The sequence below is a fragment of the Plasmopara halstedii genome, assembly GCF_900000015.1.
Source record: "Plasmopara halstedii genome assembly, contig: Scaffold_287, whole genome shotgun sequence".
Classification (NCBI taxonomy): Eukaryota; Oomycota; class Peronosporomycetes; order Peronosporales; family Peronosporaceae; genus Plasmopara; species Plasmopara halstedii.
In genome coordinates this window covers 923,059-940,310 of record NW_020187208.1, presented here as the reverse complement: position 1 = coordinate 940,310, position 17,252 = coordinate 923,059, and the positions used below count along the sequence as shown (strand labels likewise).

Genomic DNA, 17,252 nt, shown 5'->3' with positions numbered 1-17,252 from the left:
GTCGACGTCTTGATTATCGTTTCTAACTTCCGTGGAGGGGGGTACTTCAGGAGTCATTTGCTGGACCGGTGAGTCACTATCCAAGTCAAAACCTCCAAACGAGTCCTTTGAAGTCGACTCGACAACGGCACTAGGAGCCATTTGCTGGACAGGTGAGTCACTATCCAAGTCAAAACCTTCAAACGAGTCCTTTGAAGTCGATTCGACAACGGCACTAGGAGCCATTGTGCACTCTTTTGTGTCAGCTAAGACGTCGCTAACAAGCAGCGTGACAGAGGAAGCAAGTAAAGCGTGATATAGGCGCATCGAGGTACTTCGACTTGTAGTGGAAGATGCTAATTTGAAAATGATGAAATAACAAGGTTTCGTTTGAACAGCTACGTCATGAACTCGCTAGTTCAGCGTGACGTTTTTGATCGGCAGATATAGTCCACGATCACTCACTTTTGTTATGTGCTGTCTGCTGTGTGTACGCATTAAAGTTCTTCCAGCTGTCCCTTGTTGCTATATCGCCTCGATGTCCAAGGTTTCTGAACCACAACCTAGTGTTGCATTTTGCATCTGTTCTTTAAGAATTTGATGTAAGGGAATGCAGTGGCACGTACCATCTAGTTAGAAGTCTCAGTAGTTGGCGTAATACTCTTAATATTATTGGACCTACAAACGTGACAGCTGCTGTAGGGCTTCAGCAATCTGAATCAATGGTAGTGGTAGAGCCTTAGAATGATTCGTGTCGTCTTTTCCGATTCATTCAGCGCGTTGTAGTTCTTAAGGATAAACAGGAAAAAAGGTGCATCGCTACAACGAATCATGAAAAAATTTGAACACAGGTCAGTAACTATGAGTATAACTAGCAAAATCTAAGTTGGCATAAAATAGCACATGTTGGGTACGAATGAACGTCAATTGTTTCGACGAATAATGTCATAAAAGCGCTCATGTATATAACTAATTGATTATGCACGAGTGGAACACGGATGCCGACACTAATTTTTGCCCTTTACTCTACTAGTCTCTTACTGAGACCATACACCTGGTTATAAGTCGAGCAGATTATTACATATTACGTGCTGTTCGTTGAAATTTATCTCATGCTGGCACCCGCGAGAAATGTATTATGTCTGGATCCTTGCCAAAGTCATGCTTGCTACTATAAGACTTCATGTCGTCATGACGAACGAGCTCAGTAGCTTAATGATAACAGCAGTGTGGCGTCACTTATGATGACGCAATTTCGACCCCTTCATGATCGCGTCTTGGTGAGAAGATCAGTCCAAAAGCTCAGACTGTCTCTGTATTCTATTTTTTATAGAAAAACAACTCTCGACCATTATGTGGAACAGCTTCTGTGCTATAGTGTCTCTCACAGCCTAATGCTCAATGCTAAGTACAATAACGTCAACAATAGTGGCACGAAGCCATCTTGACACATCGCAACGTATAACAAATATACATAAGTGCAACTGTTCAACCCAAATACAGCGTTTTGGGCATACCAAGAATGTGGAAGCTACACGGAACAAGTCAGCGTCACCTTGTAAAAGAAACTTACTCCGAATATCCTAAGTAAAATTATAATAGAAATGTTCTACTGCATTAATGGAAGCAGTTGTCGTACTGCTTTGCTAAACACACCAGATAGCGCTACTCGCACCTCTGCATTTGATACCTTGACAAGGTCCGTAAGCAGCGGGTATAGCCACGACATATGGTGTTGCAGCTATAAAATGCAACAAAACGCAAGTGAGTTGGTTGATCTTATGTTATCGCTGCAGATTGACAGCATTCCGTACCTCAGCTTTGTCGAAATCCGCCAGCTCCTTCAACGTCGCAACTAATAATGGTGTAAAGCTTTCGACACGCTGTTGTGCGTCCACAGGCATGTTTGACTCACCAATGTACTGCGGGGCGACCTCTGTCCAAGCCAAAAATTCCTGAAATATTTCTTGTAGCAAGCGTACCATGTACTTTCGAGCTTCTTCTTGTTCTCCTATCGGTGCAACTTTTACACCATTGACGCATTGCACAAGAGTAGAAAGAAGAACATGAAGATACTGCTGCTTTCCAGTAACTTCTTGTGGTAATAAACTCGGTAATTGCGTCGATGAGGACACCGTCATCCCATACCGCCAGCCAGCACGTTGAAAATATCGACGCAATTGCATTGCATCATTTACTTTACGCGCAAACAGAAAACTTTCACGTAAACACGACAGCAGTGAGCGTGCGTGACCAGCGCTTAGAGATAAATTCTCTATTCGACGGTTTGCTAGAACATTACCAGCAACTCGCTGCAACGCCAAGAGTACCGACAAATGCGTATGCGAAGGCACTCGTTGCGCTCCGACTTCTTCCACACTGATCATCCTTGGAGGAAAGTTGGCAGCAAATGTAAAGCCCAATGTTGTGATGACACCTGGATACAAACTTAAAAACGAAGGTTGACGTGGTGACGCGAGATTGGCCACAGTTACTGTAGATGACAGTGAAAGATTGACTGGGCATTCAGATTTGGCTTCCGTCAAAGAAACAGAAGCTGACAAACCTTTGTCATCTTCATGAGGTATCGCAAAGAAGATCCATGTGGGCTCGGCACGCTTCATGACGTTGCGCAGCTCGTCGGCGATCATTCCCCAAACATCCTCCGGAAATTTGTGCCCGTGTTTCACAAGCACGACTTCTAGTGCACGTGCCGAAGCGATTGCAAGCTGCTCTTCAGCATCACCAGCATCCATACACTTGCCTAGCAAGAACAACACTTCTGGCAAGAACCCCACAATGTCGTAAAAGAGACCAAAGCACTCCAGCAGCCGCTCTAGGCATAGCGTTGCTGTAGTCTTTCCAGCCGTATACGGAGGCATACGAGAAGTATCAATACGTGAAAGTATAGGAAGCTTAGGTTGTCTAAGCGTCCCCTTATCTACTACCACTTCAAGATGACGAAGTTCGTCGAGTAGGGGAATGAGAACGCCTTTAAAAATAAGTCCCCAAAGTCCAGATGAAAACTTGTTGCCGTGCTTTTCCAGCGCATCAAACATTGCGTCAAGAGCTGCAAGACGCACGTCCAGGCGGCGATCAGCAGCAAGCGTCGATAAAGCCGTGAGTACAGGCCACCACATGCGCGTATGCACAGCTGAGTCGTTGTATACTGCTCCACTCACTTCCTGCTCTTCCTCCTGTGTTTCAACAGAATCTGCTCTTCTGCGTGGAGATATGAATGAAAAAGCGGATGCTCCCTCTTTTCGAGGTGACAGCTCTGCCACTTCTTCTTCCAACGAGCGCACCGATTCTTGCTTTTGATAGCGCACCGAAGTACGTTTTGAAGGCGACTGGACTCCAGCAGCTGTATTTCCATCCGCTATTGGATCCTCCGCTGAAACCTTAACCTTTTTAAATCCGACGCGAGCTGCTTGCTTGGCAGCAGCAGCGGCTGCTGCCGCCGTCACAGGAGCAGTTATTGATAGCGAGCCGACCGTTTCTCGCGCGAAGAGCGGCTCAATGACCTCACCGGTTGCCAGCTTTTCAATACACACATTTCGTATCAATCCAGCACTGTCAACTCCAAGCTTTGTGAGCGTCAGTCGCTCCTCTGATTGACGCTCGACCTCTTCACATCCACACACGGCAAATGCCAGTAGACATTCCACAGCATCGACAAACACGTCTACGATACAGTCAAAGTGTCGCTCCAGTACGCCACGTGCTACCTGGAAGCCCAACAACACGACGCGGTCTTCACTTCCTGGTGCATACGTTTCGGCAGCAACACGTAAGACACCCCATATCGTTTTCCAGCCAGAGCGAATGTTGCCAACGCGAGCCAATACGAGATTCTCCACACATCGCAAAACAAGCTCTCGAGTTTCGAGCGACGTGGCATTGGCCATAATCACTTCAAATGGCGCCAAGAAAAGACGTTGGAAGTTGAAATCACGCAACTCGGCGCGCTCAAGAAATTTCATGCTCAGCTGACGCAACGAGTCAATCGCATACATACCGACAGTTAAGTCTTCGTGACATCCAATTGTTGTAAAATGCCGTGACAAAGTTTGCCACGTCGCAGCCCAGACCATGCGTGATCGGGTTCGCATGTTCATATCTGCGACTTCCACAAGCTTTTGCAAGCTAAAAACACGAGGAGGAGAGCCACCAGCTGTGCCTGAAGGACCTACGCCTGAACACTCGGAGAGCGAGACCACCGTGAGCTGAAGGACAAAATCTTGAAGCGCTTGGTCGCTTAGCGATACAGAACTTGAAAAGACACGATCACTTGCTAATTGGTCGATCTCACTGAGGACACGAGCTGCATTTTCGTCTTCAATGGCTGCCCCATGCGCTTCGTCCAGCTCCGAGCCGCTGTTACGGCCACTTAACTCACGATGCGACGGAGACGGAGACGATAGCATATTTCCGCGCTTACTGCTAGCAGCCGAGCCGAGCACACTAAATGACGATGCTGAGCTCGTGCTGCTGTTGCGAGAGCTTAAATGACCCGTCATACCTGGAGAAGGCTGTCGATTAAAATACGAAGACTCACCATGAAATGATCCTGCACCCAAACGTTCATGTAAACCTTGCGCATGCGTCTGAATGCGAGCCAATTGAGAAATGGCTTGAAGCACGTCATGCCACGAATCTCCAAGATAATTACCCTCTTTCACACTGATCGAAATAAGAGCCTTGATAGCTTCCATGTTCTTAGACCGCATCAACCGCGAGTTAGTTGTGTGAAGTGCCGTGAATTTAGCTAATACTGTCACAAATGCATCCCTTTCTGCCGGCATACCTAGTCTCGCAGACAAGTGAACAGCATGGCGGAACGAGTCCAAGCATAATTGGATGGCTTCGGCTGACTCAGAGCTCTCAAATGTCACTGAACATGCTGCCAAGAGCGGAGCCCATAACGTGTCAAACATAGGACGAACATGTGAGCGCTCATTTGCTCCCGAGACTTCGTGAAATGTCGATGATATCGGATCAGGTGTCAACAACGACGACACACCCTCACTGCGTTGAGTAGGATATGCTCTTGACGATCCATCTGATGCACCACTAAGTCGAGGGCCTCGAGAAGTCATCGGCGAGTGATGTTGTGTTCGTGACGATGCTGGAATTCGTCGTTTGAATAGCGCTTCCGACTGACGCACCATAGACTCACGCTCTTTAATGTAAGCATCACGTCGCATGCGATCTGTTGCTGCATTGGAAGCTCCGAACAACGAGCTAGACGCACTTGGGACGGTGACGCCCCGTCGATTACGAAAGTCATCGTCTTCTTTGAGTGAAATCGGCGTTGCTTTGATTCGATCAAAGATCGCTCCCATATAATCCTCCGGTAGATCCTTGCCATCATTTATACCCCGATTGTTGCGTAAGAATCCTGCTTTGTCCATTTTTTTTTCCTCAGCAATACTTGGGTTGTGTAAATCTGTCTGTAGCATGATGATCGAAAACGCCAGAATAAATGCAGTGTCAGCACTCGGGAACAAGCCTGGTGGACAAGCGTTGAAGAAGCGTTCAGCAAATTTCTCCATCATTCGGTCAATTTTCTGCGATTCACCAGGTAAGCGGAAGCCTGCAAGAAAGTGGCGGATAGCAATATCGATTTCCAAGCCCGTAAAGTCCATCATATCAACGTATTCGTGGAGAACTTTGACGCAAAAGCCTCCTTGATAATGAACACCGTTGCCAAGATAATCGCCTACCATAGTTTTGTCTAATTTATCGCTTGAAGAATGTAGAAATTGCGCCACATCTCGAGGTGATCCTTCCCCCATATGGCCATGCGCAACAAGATACGCTATTCCAGCACTGGGTTTTACATTGAACTTAAGAATTCCTGTCGCCATCTCTTCTTGCCGTTTTCTTTTACTCTCAAAAGCCTCAACGGCAGACATGGTGGACGACACAACTGGAAGTAGATCTGGAGGAGCGACAATATCTTCTTCGTTACCAATTTCATTGGTATGAGACTCTTCTCCTTCCTGCTGAGATGACTGTCGCTCGACTTCAACACAATTGGCCGCTTTTTTTAACGAAGCAGTCGTCGCGGTAAGACACTCCAAACCTTTGAGAGCAAGAGCAGCGTCCTGTTGCAACATTTTGACTCTGGCACTACTAGACAAACTGGCTGCATATTGCTGCGCGGCGGGATCTTGCGATCGACTTCCCTTTGCAGCTTTGGCCAGTGCATGTACAATCTGTTTAAATAAATCATTTGTGTTCCAATCGCAGTCGTAATTGATAAAAATTTCCCCCAGCGTTTGTGGATCGTCACAAATGGCATGAAGCGCCTCGAGAACGAGCAATTTGTGTTCAAAACTAGCATTTTCCGACTGCAATAAACGTAGAAAGATACTCGTAATAAAAATGTCCAATTCAGTCTTTAAATGGCGCTTGAAATTGCGAAGTAGAACAAGAAATACTTGCAACGACATGGATACTATCTGTGTGTAATTACTCGTGCAGTTTTGAAGTAGTGACTGGCATAAATACTGTCGAATTGCGTGCACAAAGCGTTCACCGCGTCGAAACGATGGACCAGCATTCTCGACAATCTCTTTTAAGAGATCCAGTGACAATATCTTACTCTGAAACGCGAATGGATCCTCTGAATTCGCAGCATTTCCTGCAATTCCAGTCGGAGATGCGTTAGCTCCATCATCCGCCACGGATCGCATTGAGATTCGACAGAGGGACCGAAATAATAAGAACGCATCTTTGTGTAGAACAGACGGGAAAGCAGGAGTGTTTGCTGGCTGTGCTAGCGTTTCTGCTGACGTATTTTTCCTGGCCATTGAAGCTTCCGATTGTTTATCATGACGTGCCGTAGTAGAGCGAAACAGTATAGCGACAGATGGGTACCAAGCAGCAGTGCGCTCTGCACGAAGGGTTTTTAAAAGTGTTTCGTCGTCACTGTCACTTTCACTCAGATCATGGACTTGTCCTACAAGCTGATTTTCTTCTACTTGACTCTGCGGCTCACTTTCCTGTTTCTCCAACGCATGTAATGTAGAGATAGTCTCTTCTTCGACACGTCGATCGAAAGTTTCCATTCGCTGAAATACGATACTGATAATCTGCTGTAACGTGGCTTTGGCAACAGTCCTATTAGTGGCACTTTTGCTTACTAAATGCACGTGATAACATGCCCTAACAGCTCTCAACAGCGCATGTTCATGAACTTCACACGTTGGAGTCGTCACAGCTGTTAACAAAACTCGTAACACTTGAATTTGAACTCCTTCGTCTGAATGATCGTTACAGTCGCAAGCAACTTCGACAATGCAGTCAATAAGTCGGTAATTGTCTTCATTCGCATCGTCTTCTCCACTAACATCCCGATTGCTACCTAATGGTGTCGAAAGACCAAATGTCGGAGTTGGAACGGACCCGGGTGGAGCCGTTCCAGATCCAGACCCCGAGCCAAGTCCGAGGGCAAAACCTGACCGACGACCTGAAGACGCGGACGAAGCCGCTGCTTTCTGTACGAGACGCCGTCTAACACCTTCAGGGAATGCACCTGCTTCTTTCAAAAATCCAAAAGCCAAAAACTTTTCCATACAATCCAAGGCCACGGCCACAAGTTTCGCGTGGCGAGTAAGACATGCCAATAAAAATGGCTCAAAAGGTACTTCCAGTGTATCATTCTGACTTGCAGCTATAGCTTTGGCCTGTGCTGCGTCTACCATATCACGTAACTCGCGGTGACTGCGGGTACACGTCTTACGTAACTTACTCAGTGACTTGAGCACAAGGGCCTCCATGACGTCTAACTGGATGAAAGTTGCGTTACAATGAAAAGCGAAGGGGAATACAAAGAATCACTACCAGCGAAAAAGACAAATGCGTTGGGATACCGAGACAAGAGCCGTGAGTGCTGCAATAGACGTACAATGCGCCAACAAGTAATGCGGAGTCGTCTTTAGTCGTAACGACGCGATCTTGGACTCGATTGGTTGAATCAGGAATGCATGTGGACCACATTGCACTTACCGCGTCGTCCATCAGTTTTGAGTCAGATGATGCAGCGGCTCTCGTGTGGGCTTGACGCGACGGTTAGGCCTCGACGCTTTTTCGCTGCTTCCTCCCGAGTTGTCTTGCTTCCAAGTGCTTTGAATTCCTCAATTAATGCTGTAAATTTGCGTGTCTTGAGTGTCGCTCGTGCCGCTCCAAAGCTGGTGAAACCTGGACGCATTGTACGCCGTCGAAAGCAGCTTTTATTTTCCACGCTTCAAAATGCACATGAAGATCCAGGTTTAATAAAGAAGTCAAGCAAGAGATCCAAATTTTTTGTGCACGAGTGCATAGTCCAGCAGGGAATGCCATTAGAGGACGTTTTGCCACTAATCAAGAACGAAATTCGCGCAAAGACGCTTCGGGCAACGATGACACGTCAAGCAGTGGATTCGTTCTATTTCTATTGCGCTCAATATGCAGCGGAAAGGAAAATTTCGGACCGATTCAGGCGTCAAGTGCTGCAGTACTTTGACAATGAAATTTTTGTGTATAATGACGAACAGGCTACAGAATCTTTCATTCTTGGAAAGACATTGAATGAAGCAGTGTTTTGTTCTGTAATTAAGCTGCACTTAGCAGGTGGAGACTTAAATGCAGCTTGGTTGCTTCTTGAAAAGCTAAGACATGCTGTCCGAAGAAGCAGCGAGACGATGAAGCTACACTTTCGAACAGTTAGTCCCTACCTCGAGCATGAATGCAAACACGGCGACTTTCTGAGTGCGTACGTAAGGTGGCAGCAGCTCAAGCAGCATGACGTGGAATGGACTAGTGCCATGGAGGACGTACTGGTACAGATTGTTGTCGCTTGCGTAAATCACGAGCACCGAGTGAATCAATACATTGATGTACCCTCAAGCAAAGCTAGTGAGGTGCCTTTTCACGTGCAAATGACGTCGTTGCTCCATGATTTGCAACTAACGTGTCGTGAAGTCTCTATGCCGAATGCTCAATCTCTAGTGCGCGCTTTTCGCTCTGCTGGATACAGTGTTGACACTGTACCGAGCGACCATCGGATGAGACCTCAATGTCCGTCGTGTGGGCACGCTTTAAAAAAACAGGGATTGACCAAGCAAGAATGTGCACAAATGCTGATCGCGATTGAGTCCCGCCATAGTAAATTTGCACCGGAGAAGACAATTAAAGAATTTCTTGATCCATTTCGAGATTGGTTAAAGCGTCGCCATGAAGCTTTTAAGCAGCAATCAATCGCAAGTGACGAGAAGAGCAAAAAGCTGCATTATGTGCTTGACGGGCCGAATATTGCGTACATTAATCAAAACTTTGAAGCTGGCACGTATCGTTTAGATCAAGTGGATGCTGTAGCGAAGCATTTACAGGCTGAGGGACACTTTGTGAGTATAACGATGCCTGCAAATTATCTCGCGGACAAATTTCTGGTACGTGTTCGAAACAACCAGACGCGTCATTCAGGCAAATTTGCTTTTCGTGGACGGACCGACGAAGAGAAGGATATTTTAGCGCGCTGGAGACAGGAAGATCTGATCTACAGCTGTCGTACAGATTTTCTATCGGATGATCTCTTTTGGTTATACGCAAGTGTAATTCTAGCTGATGATGGCCGTGTAGTAACTAATGATCAAGGTCGTGATCATGTCTTTGCACTTTTAAATGGCTTTGCTACGACTAAAGCCAATGCTAGGACCCAAAAGAATGGAAAAAAGAGTCTTGCCACAGTACAAGCAGAAATCGAGCAGCCTGGTGTAATTTCTTTCTCTATGGACCTCATTGCGCGCTGGAAGGAGATGACGATCGTGAATGTCGAGATCAAGCACAACGAACGTGCAGTGAAAGCTGCTATCGCAGGTGACTGGAAGACACTACTGCCCATTGAGTCCATCAAATTGCATCATCCACTTCCGTTCTCACGCGTTCCACAAGTGACAGCTCTTCGTCATTTTCACTTTCCAATTACAATGCACGCTAATCAGAATGAGCATCCAAATCAAGTGCAGAGCCAGCGGAAAGGCACGCAATGGCTTTGCGTTCATCAACTGACCCAATTTAGATCCACACTTTTACATCAAAAATGACACCAATCGCACATAATCTAAATAGTACAATGAACACTAATGCGAATATTGATTGGTTGCTCACATCCTCACGACCTGAAAAAACTTCAGCTGCTGAAGTAGATAAATGTGTAAGTAGATTTGCTGAGGGTACACTAGCAGAAGAAGATACGGAAATGACATTTGAATGGTGTAACGACAGATTGTTTGATTAAAGAGCTTATATTGAATCCAATAAAAAATTGTAAGCACAACCGTGTGACGGCTACATGACACGCTGGCTTACTGATATTCACACCGGCCATTTGAACAATAGAATCCTTTGCTGCACTTAGGGATGAAAAGGGCAGTGGCCGGATTAAAGCACTCCGTGCCGTTTGGCTTGCGACACGTCGTCTCTCCTTTCGGGCAGTACATTCCAGAATCGCAATGCACATAACAAATATTGTCGGAAGGACTCTGTTCAACAGAGTTTATACGAAGATGTACAGAAGCTTGTTCCTCCGCCGAGGACGGCTGTAGAAGGCACACAACGGCGAAAGCGGCGGCGGTGAAGAAGGCTGAACACTTCATGGTGAATATAATGACACGAATCTGATCGACGGACGGGAAATCAGGAAGTGAGCAAGATATGCAAGTCAATTTTTAAATCAGTTTTTCTTGTACATAATGGAAATGGGTTTGAATTCGTTGATTTGCCAAATATAGTCTTTCACATTCCGCATTACAACCAATGTCGTCACATTTCAATTTGTAGCCACTTTTTTATAAGGTGTCAGCTACAACTTTTGACATACCGGTCCAGCGATCTTCACTCGCCCCGCATATCACAAATCCTAAAAATTAATAGTGTAAGAGCTAGTCAAGCGCATTTTCTGTGATCAATTGCGTCCTTGGCTCTCAAATATGCGTGTGATAGATTGTCTTAATACAAAGCCGCGAGTGCCAAATCATTCAAATGTAGTTGAATAGGGCATATGCTTTCATTACCAGCCCTGTCACCTACGCCAATGACTGCTATCATTGCGCATCCACTAGTCAAGACGTTGCGTGCCTCAAACATGCTTTAACCCGGATTGCTGTACGATTGATGATTGAAACGTCATCACGACACTCCCAAAACGACGCCGATAGAAGTACAACTGACTCCTCCAGAGTTATACAGAGCGAGATCTAGGCTGCTGAGCTTTAATTTCTGCAGAGGCGCATAAAATCAATTGAAACGAAAGCTTTAGACAGTCATGGACTTTGCCTTGCTCCGACAGAGCAGCAGTGCATCACAGAAGTAGGTAACATTTGAGACAGTAGACTATGTGTGACGATGGGCAATGAATGGCATGTGGTTCACTTAAAAAATAGACATTTCCCACATAGAATTTTCTCAAGTGACTGATGTCAGGGGCCTTTACAAAATCTAATTAGGTTTACCGGATGCGGATGATATTATCATTTAGCCATAAGAGCTGTTGGACTACGTCCAAGAGTCGAAAGCTTAATTAGCTGGAAAACTGGGTGACCTTTTTACTTAATAAAAAACAGTTACAATACATCTGAACGATCTACGAATATGCAGGCCTTCCCCTTATACCTACACAAGTTGGAAAAGCTGTGGATGCTGCGTTCAATGCAAAAACAACTTTCGAACGCCAAGAGTGTTTTAAATTACGAAATGTGTAGCCAATGTGAGCAACTCAAAGACGATTGTTCGCTCAGCTTAGCTGAGCGAACAATCGGCTAAAAAGCAGCATCGTGGTATCCGTAGGTACTACATCTATACAATTATATATGGCGTTTATGATGTGCAAAGGGTCGAGCTCCAACACAGAGCCTGTCAACAGTCTTCTTAAAATAAACGTCGAGCTCAAGTGGATGCAGGGTGGCCAGCTGAGATACATTTTTTGTGGCGAACAAAGTCAATGGAACCCAGCTCTAGAGGAAGCTATGCTTCCTATGAGAAATGAAGTCCGACCCAAGCTTATTGATCATTAAGATGGATTAGTAAAGTCATTTAACGCTTTGATGAAAGACAGGGCGTCCACCAACTCTGCGCGATATCATACTGTTAGAAAAATAACTTGCTTTATACCAAGCACAATCTTATATTCATCTGCCTCGCGGCGAGATTGTGTCGAATGTGCTAGTGAGAGTTCGAGTATCGTCTCGTGACTTCGATAGCGTAGACCAAAGAAATGAAACCAAAGGCGATACGGCTCGGCGGCTACACCACGAGCCATCGATCGACTGAAAGGTAAAAACGATACCTCTTTTCTAGCTGATCTTTTTGGTGATTTATGAATGCATATCTGGTCGAAAGCAATAATACTTTGGTGGTGGGCGGCATTTATGGCGAAGGACATGTGAGATGTTTAAGATGATGCGCGAATCTCAGCTTATGCTATATGAATGTCATTATGACACTCCATGGGTGTGTCATGGAATTAACTAAGTCATCGGAAACAAATACTACGTGGCGATACAATGGTCTTAGTCAAGAGAAAAATGCATGCTTTAGACGATATCTGCCTCGCAACGCATGAGGCGGGTCTAATAGGAGAGTGATTCTACCAATCGACATCGACGAATATGTATCGAAAAGAGCAAGACATGCATGCTTTTGGATGTTTGACGCAGCAGAAGTATAGAGCGAGCGCCAGGTTTCACACAAAGAACCTCTGCAGAATAGTATGATTAGGTGAATCTTGTACAGCGCTCTCGGCTTAGGAAACGGGCACTACCAGCGGCCCATTTAAGTGATACCCCCTACTGCAGCGTGTCATCAAGCGGGTTGTCGTTTGAGTGGCTATATATGTCATAGAGGAAAATGCGTAAGCTCTCATCTAGTGACAAAGACGTACAGTCCTAGTCGTAGACAAATACGACGATATGTTTGTTTGTACTTACTGAGCACGGAAAATGGGGTCTCGATATCCGGATTAATTGTTAAGAGCTGTGCTCGAGTGTATGCGCTGAACGAAGCTATTTGCCAATGTAAACAAATATGTCTTTGGCGCTGACGATTTTTTTCTCAGAATGGTATATCGGAAAGCAAGATGCCAGGGCAGATTCTGCTGAGATCAACGCCATGGTAGATTGGTTGTTCGGGCGTTCTGGATGTTACTTGTCTGAGCAACTACTCTCAAACCTAAAATTTTGACATTTCAAGCATTGCACGCCCTCTCCAGCCTTTAAACGATTTGATAGGAATCAGGACATCAGAAGAGATGGACTTCAAGGTCGTTTAGTGTGACTGTTTATTCAAGCCCTTTTGTATGTAGACAGACTTCCACATTGAAGTTGACGCTTCGGTCTTTGCTAAAGGTGCGCTTTGCTATAAGTTGGCGTCAACGGTCATAAAATAAGTTATAGTAATTGAGAATCACTAGCTAATAGCTGCAGAGAAGTAGTATCCAGCTCAAGTAAAAAACTACTTGCCATGAAGTTGTTATTGGAAAGTCCAGGATATCTGCTCAATTCTAAATCATCTGTCATCGATACAGTCATGTGTCATTAGGCACGGCGACATCGTCGCTACAATTCTCGCAGGGAATGACAACATGTTTATCTTCCGTGTAGAAATCGACATTGGCTTCATATAGATGCGAAAACGTCTTTACGCCTTTCTTTCATATCAAAATTTTGACTGCAAGTAGCATTGGCGATGCCATCCTTCTAGCGTACGAATCAGACGTAACTGATATTGCTTTGCGTTAAAACTTAGGATGGCAAGAAGTTTTTATGCCCAAATGTTGAGGTGCTTGCAACTATTTTCACCGCTACTTTGGTAGCATGACGTACTAAAGTAAGGATACGTTAAACACAATGTTTGAACGTACTTCATGTTGAATACTAATAATTATATATTATCAATTGAGTTTCATGTAATTGGGAGAGCATTTCAGCAATGAGAAGACATTTATATCTTAATTTACATTATGCGTCGGCGAGTTCAAAAATACAAATGGGAGTGCTCAAGGGTTAGAGGTGTCCGATGATCGGACCTTCGCCGCATGCCTTTGTTCCTTTTCTCAGCTGGCCAGTCCCGGCAAAGTAATGATTATCCACTCGGATGTTTTATTGGATACTTGTTCTTATTCCAGTAACTTGTACGCGTTAGTCGTGCAAAATGACGTATAATCCCAATGTCAGCGATACTGGTACTGGTGAAGATACCGCCCAACACGGGCAAATAAAGCTCCATATAGGATAAATATTTTTGTAGCAGAACATCCACAGCCCGCGATGACCGAACGAATCACGTAAATCAAGCGGTAATGAATATTCTTCGAAGAAACAGCACAGAGCAATCGATTGCTAGATCGATAAGCATAATTGCTTCTCCGATGAACAGCACACTTTCTGTCTCTACAGGCTCCATCCTTGCTTTAGCGTTTATATGATGTATTCATGGAGAAGAATTGATTTAGCATATTTTCGACTCACTGATGTGTACCCTTCTACCTCTGGGAGCAAAAGTCACTAATATCCCTAAGAAATTAAGTTTGCTGCGCCAAGTGCTCGACGCTTTGGCTGAAGCCAGCCAAACACTAAGATGCAAATGACAAAAGTTACAATCATGTGTAAAACATAGGTTGTGGTATTATATAACACACTTGATCGACTTGCACATGCAGTGCATTTTTTCAAAATGAGGGCGCTCTCGCTACACAGAGCGCTTTTGATCGCAGCAAAGGAGAGTATGAAATATACTCTCGGCATTCCTCCTCTCCGCCAATGAAATGCAAGCTAGTGCAACCACCGGAACGCGACCAGTGACAAAATTATAACTCAATAGACCCCCCTGTGGCTACCTTCTTGCTTTGCGACCGCTTAAGATCCCTCAAGCCAGTAGATTCATTCGTGAGTAAAATTGGATGCGCGATGAGACGGTAGGAGGAGTCGATGCGCTTCATCAGACCCTACATATTATCTGCAGCTGAGCTATTTTCTACTCTAGATCAGCGGCGCAATCATATGATATGGGGATGCTTCAAATGATGACTACGCTCAGTGAGTGAATTCGGAATTTGACTCATGTCAGCCTCGGACGCGCGTTGTGGCGCGAGAGAGTCATGACGTGCCGTTACAACTGAGAGAGCTCACGAGAGCCAGCCAAGGGGACATCCATCAGCACTGTTCGATGGTCAAGGGACCAGCGGGTATACTTGGTTTGTAACCGGTATTTAGTGAAGTGAAAACGATACAAATATGCATGAATCTTATAGAGTTTATGTTTAATTTTGGCAAGGCCGTCGCTGCTCACGACCTGGCACACCCTCGAACTTTATCCCTTCACATAAGAGACGAGCCACCGCTTCCATCGGTAGATGACGACTGATCTTGTGGTGAGTATGACTCTTGGGCAGTAGCTGTTTACAGCGAGTTCAGAGAGACGAGTCGGCTGTAATCAACAAATATGTTTTCACCTCAACGTCTTTGTCGTGCGTTGTACATCGCGAAGTCAAGCATGAGCCGGCGCCCTAGGCAAAAATACGCTGGTTAATTAGGCCCTAACTCGAGTTAGACGGTGTGGTTTCCTCTACTTGTGAACTAACTGAGTCTGACACCATATGACACTCTTGATATCTTTAATTACCATTGGTTACATCCCTTAGGGTGAACACTGGGTCTCCTAATTGCTCCGACTTGGAATTTAGGTGGCATTTCGGAAAGTAATGACCCGCGGGTTGACAACACGTTCGCGGATCGTAATTTGAAGGTGATTCAGCTTTTGGCTTGGGTTAAAATCCGCACGCCTCTGCGCTCGCGCCGGGAGTTCTTTTAACAGTTTGATACAGTAATCATGGGATCATGATTTGGGCCAGAGTCGGCACATTTTTGAGTTTGCAGTAAATCTAGCGAGTATTATAAGCCGAGTTTTATTCACCAACGTCGGGCTGGACATCATTGTGAGCTCCACGGCGAAGGTGTCGCAACCATTCCTGCCGCCGAATACACCAGACGGATTCCGAAACTCTTACAGAGGTAAGGTTTAGCCTTGTGAGAATGTTCCTTAAGTCTTATGTCGTTGGGTGAGAGCGGAGGATGTCAGTCAGAATTTACAGGGCGACAAATGGCCCTTGATGGAGAACATCTTAGCATTTACACCACATATATCTCAAGCTTTCCTATCCTGAACACCGCGCCATTTTTTAAAGAATCGTTAAATGATTAGTTTTGATGCACGCGAATGAAAATTGGTGAAAAAAAAATATTCTTAAGAGGCAGCTGGCAAATGCAGAGGGGAGAGATAGACTCTGGGTTTGGTATATCAAAGAGCGGTGGCTTTTGCACAACGTTTTGAAAAGGGAAAAGAAGCGTCAATTAAATGTGGTGCTTCACTGAGCGGGAGGAAATCGGGGTAAGGAATGAAATTTCGTGTACATTCCTAACACAAGTGGAATACTTGAAATATATGTACTGCAAAAATGTACAAAATTCAAACCTCACATTAATGTGATTGCAAACATTATATGTACTAAAGAATTGGCATTTATTAAGATGATGAACCCAACAAAATATTAGGGAAGAAAAAGTAGGTTTGTGGTACATTTAAGCTGCTAGCCGCACTTCAAAACGATAGTTAAATGATAAAAGCTTGAAGAATATTTATCGATCAAACTCGTCTGGAATCACTAGCTCTAAAGAGTGTATTTTTGAAAAAATGCAGAGCATATTAGAGGCTAAGTCACAACCGAGCGTTTTGGCTCAGATGGCACGAAACGGAAATCTGATTGTTTGATAGCTCGGTTTCTTTGAGTTGCTTTCGTCAAGCGGAGTACGGCAACTCCATCCAGGTACTCTCTAGCACTTTTCTGCACAGTGATGTGATTGGATACCCATTTGTACATTTACAATCACCGGCGCATGGCCTTAAAAAACCCGCAAGAGCTTTATAGCCCAAAATATCCTCCGGATGGAGTATGACTCGAAGAACGTGGATATTAGATCTCACGTTCAAACGTCATGTTTCAAAAGATCTTCACTTTAGTACATCGTGTCAACGATGTAGCGGGAAAAATAGTTGAAAGCGCTAGAATATAGGGTTCAAATACTACTTGCCTTCCCAGGCTTAAAAATCAAGAAACACAAGTTACATCTGCTTCGTATGCTGTAAGAAAAGCACCATGGATGATGGTTGTCGAAATTTGATTATTCAACGTTGTACTATTCGGGCGGCGCGAAGTCGTTTCCGTTTCTATATGG

At 45.0% G+C, this 17,252-nt stretch overlaps 5 protein-coding genes across 5 annotated transcripts in view; 2 read left to right on the top strand and 3 right to left on the bottom strand.

Moving 5' to 3' along the window:
- PHALS_05081 (uncharacterized protein) overlaps window positions 1–295 on the top strand; it is a gene marked incomplete at both ends in the record, with an annotated part of 570 nt that extends 275 nt beyond the window's left edge. Inside the window, one exon of the mRNA XM_024722822.1 lies at window positions 38–295. Coding sequence (XP_024573860.1) covers window positions 38–295 — 258 coding nt within the window. The remainder of the gene's footprint in view (window positions 1–37) is intronic.
- Window positions 296–1,299: 1,004 nt separating this feature from the next.
- On the bottom strand, window positions 1,300–7,766 carry PHALS_05080 (brefeldin a-inhibited guanine nucleotide-exchange; the record flags this gene model as incomplete). The annotated part of the gene is made up of 5 exons (XM_024722821.1): window positions 1,300–1,370; window positions 1,454–1,562; window positions 1,619–1,720; window positions 1,794–2,473; window positions 2,546–7,766. The coding sequence occupies 5 exons, from the start codon at window positions 7,764–7,766 to the stop codon at window positions 1,300–1,302; spliced, it is 6,183 nt and encodes a 2,060-aa protein (XP_024573859.1).
- Window positions 7,767–7,973: 207 nt separating this feature from the next.
- Window positions 7,974–10,070, top strand: PHALS_05079 (MITOCHONDRIAL RIBONUCLEASE P PROTEIN 3; the record flags this gene model as incomplete). The annotated part of the gene is made up of 1 exon (XM_024722820.1): window positions 7,974–10,070. The coding sequence occupies one exon, from the start codon at window positions 7,974–7,976 to the stop codon at window positions 10,068–10,070; it is 2,097 nt and encodes a 698-aa protein (XP_024573858.1).
- Window positions 10,071–10,236: 166 nt separating this feature from the next.
- Window positions 10,237–10,729, bottom strand: PHALS_15074 (RxLR-like protein). The gene has a single exon (XM_024722819.2). The coding sequence runs from the start codon at window positions 10,620–10,622 to the stop codon at window positions 10,332–10,334; it is 291 nt and encodes a 96-aa protein (XP_024573857.1). The 5' UTR covers window positions 10,623–10,729; the 3' UTR covers window positions 10,237–10,331.
- Window positions 10,730–12,034: 1,305 nt separating this feature from the next.
- On the bottom strand, window positions 12,035–12,283 carry PHALS_05078 (uncharacterized protein; the record flags this gene model as incomplete). Its single annotated transcript, XM_024722818.1, has 2 exons — window positions 12,035–12,093; window positions 12,136–12,283. The coding sequence occupies 2 exons, from the start codon at window positions 12,281–12,283 to the stop codon at window positions 12,035–12,037; spliced, it is 207 nt and encodes a 68-aa protein (XP_024573856.1).
- Window positions 12,284–17,252: the final 4,969 nt, after the last annotated feature.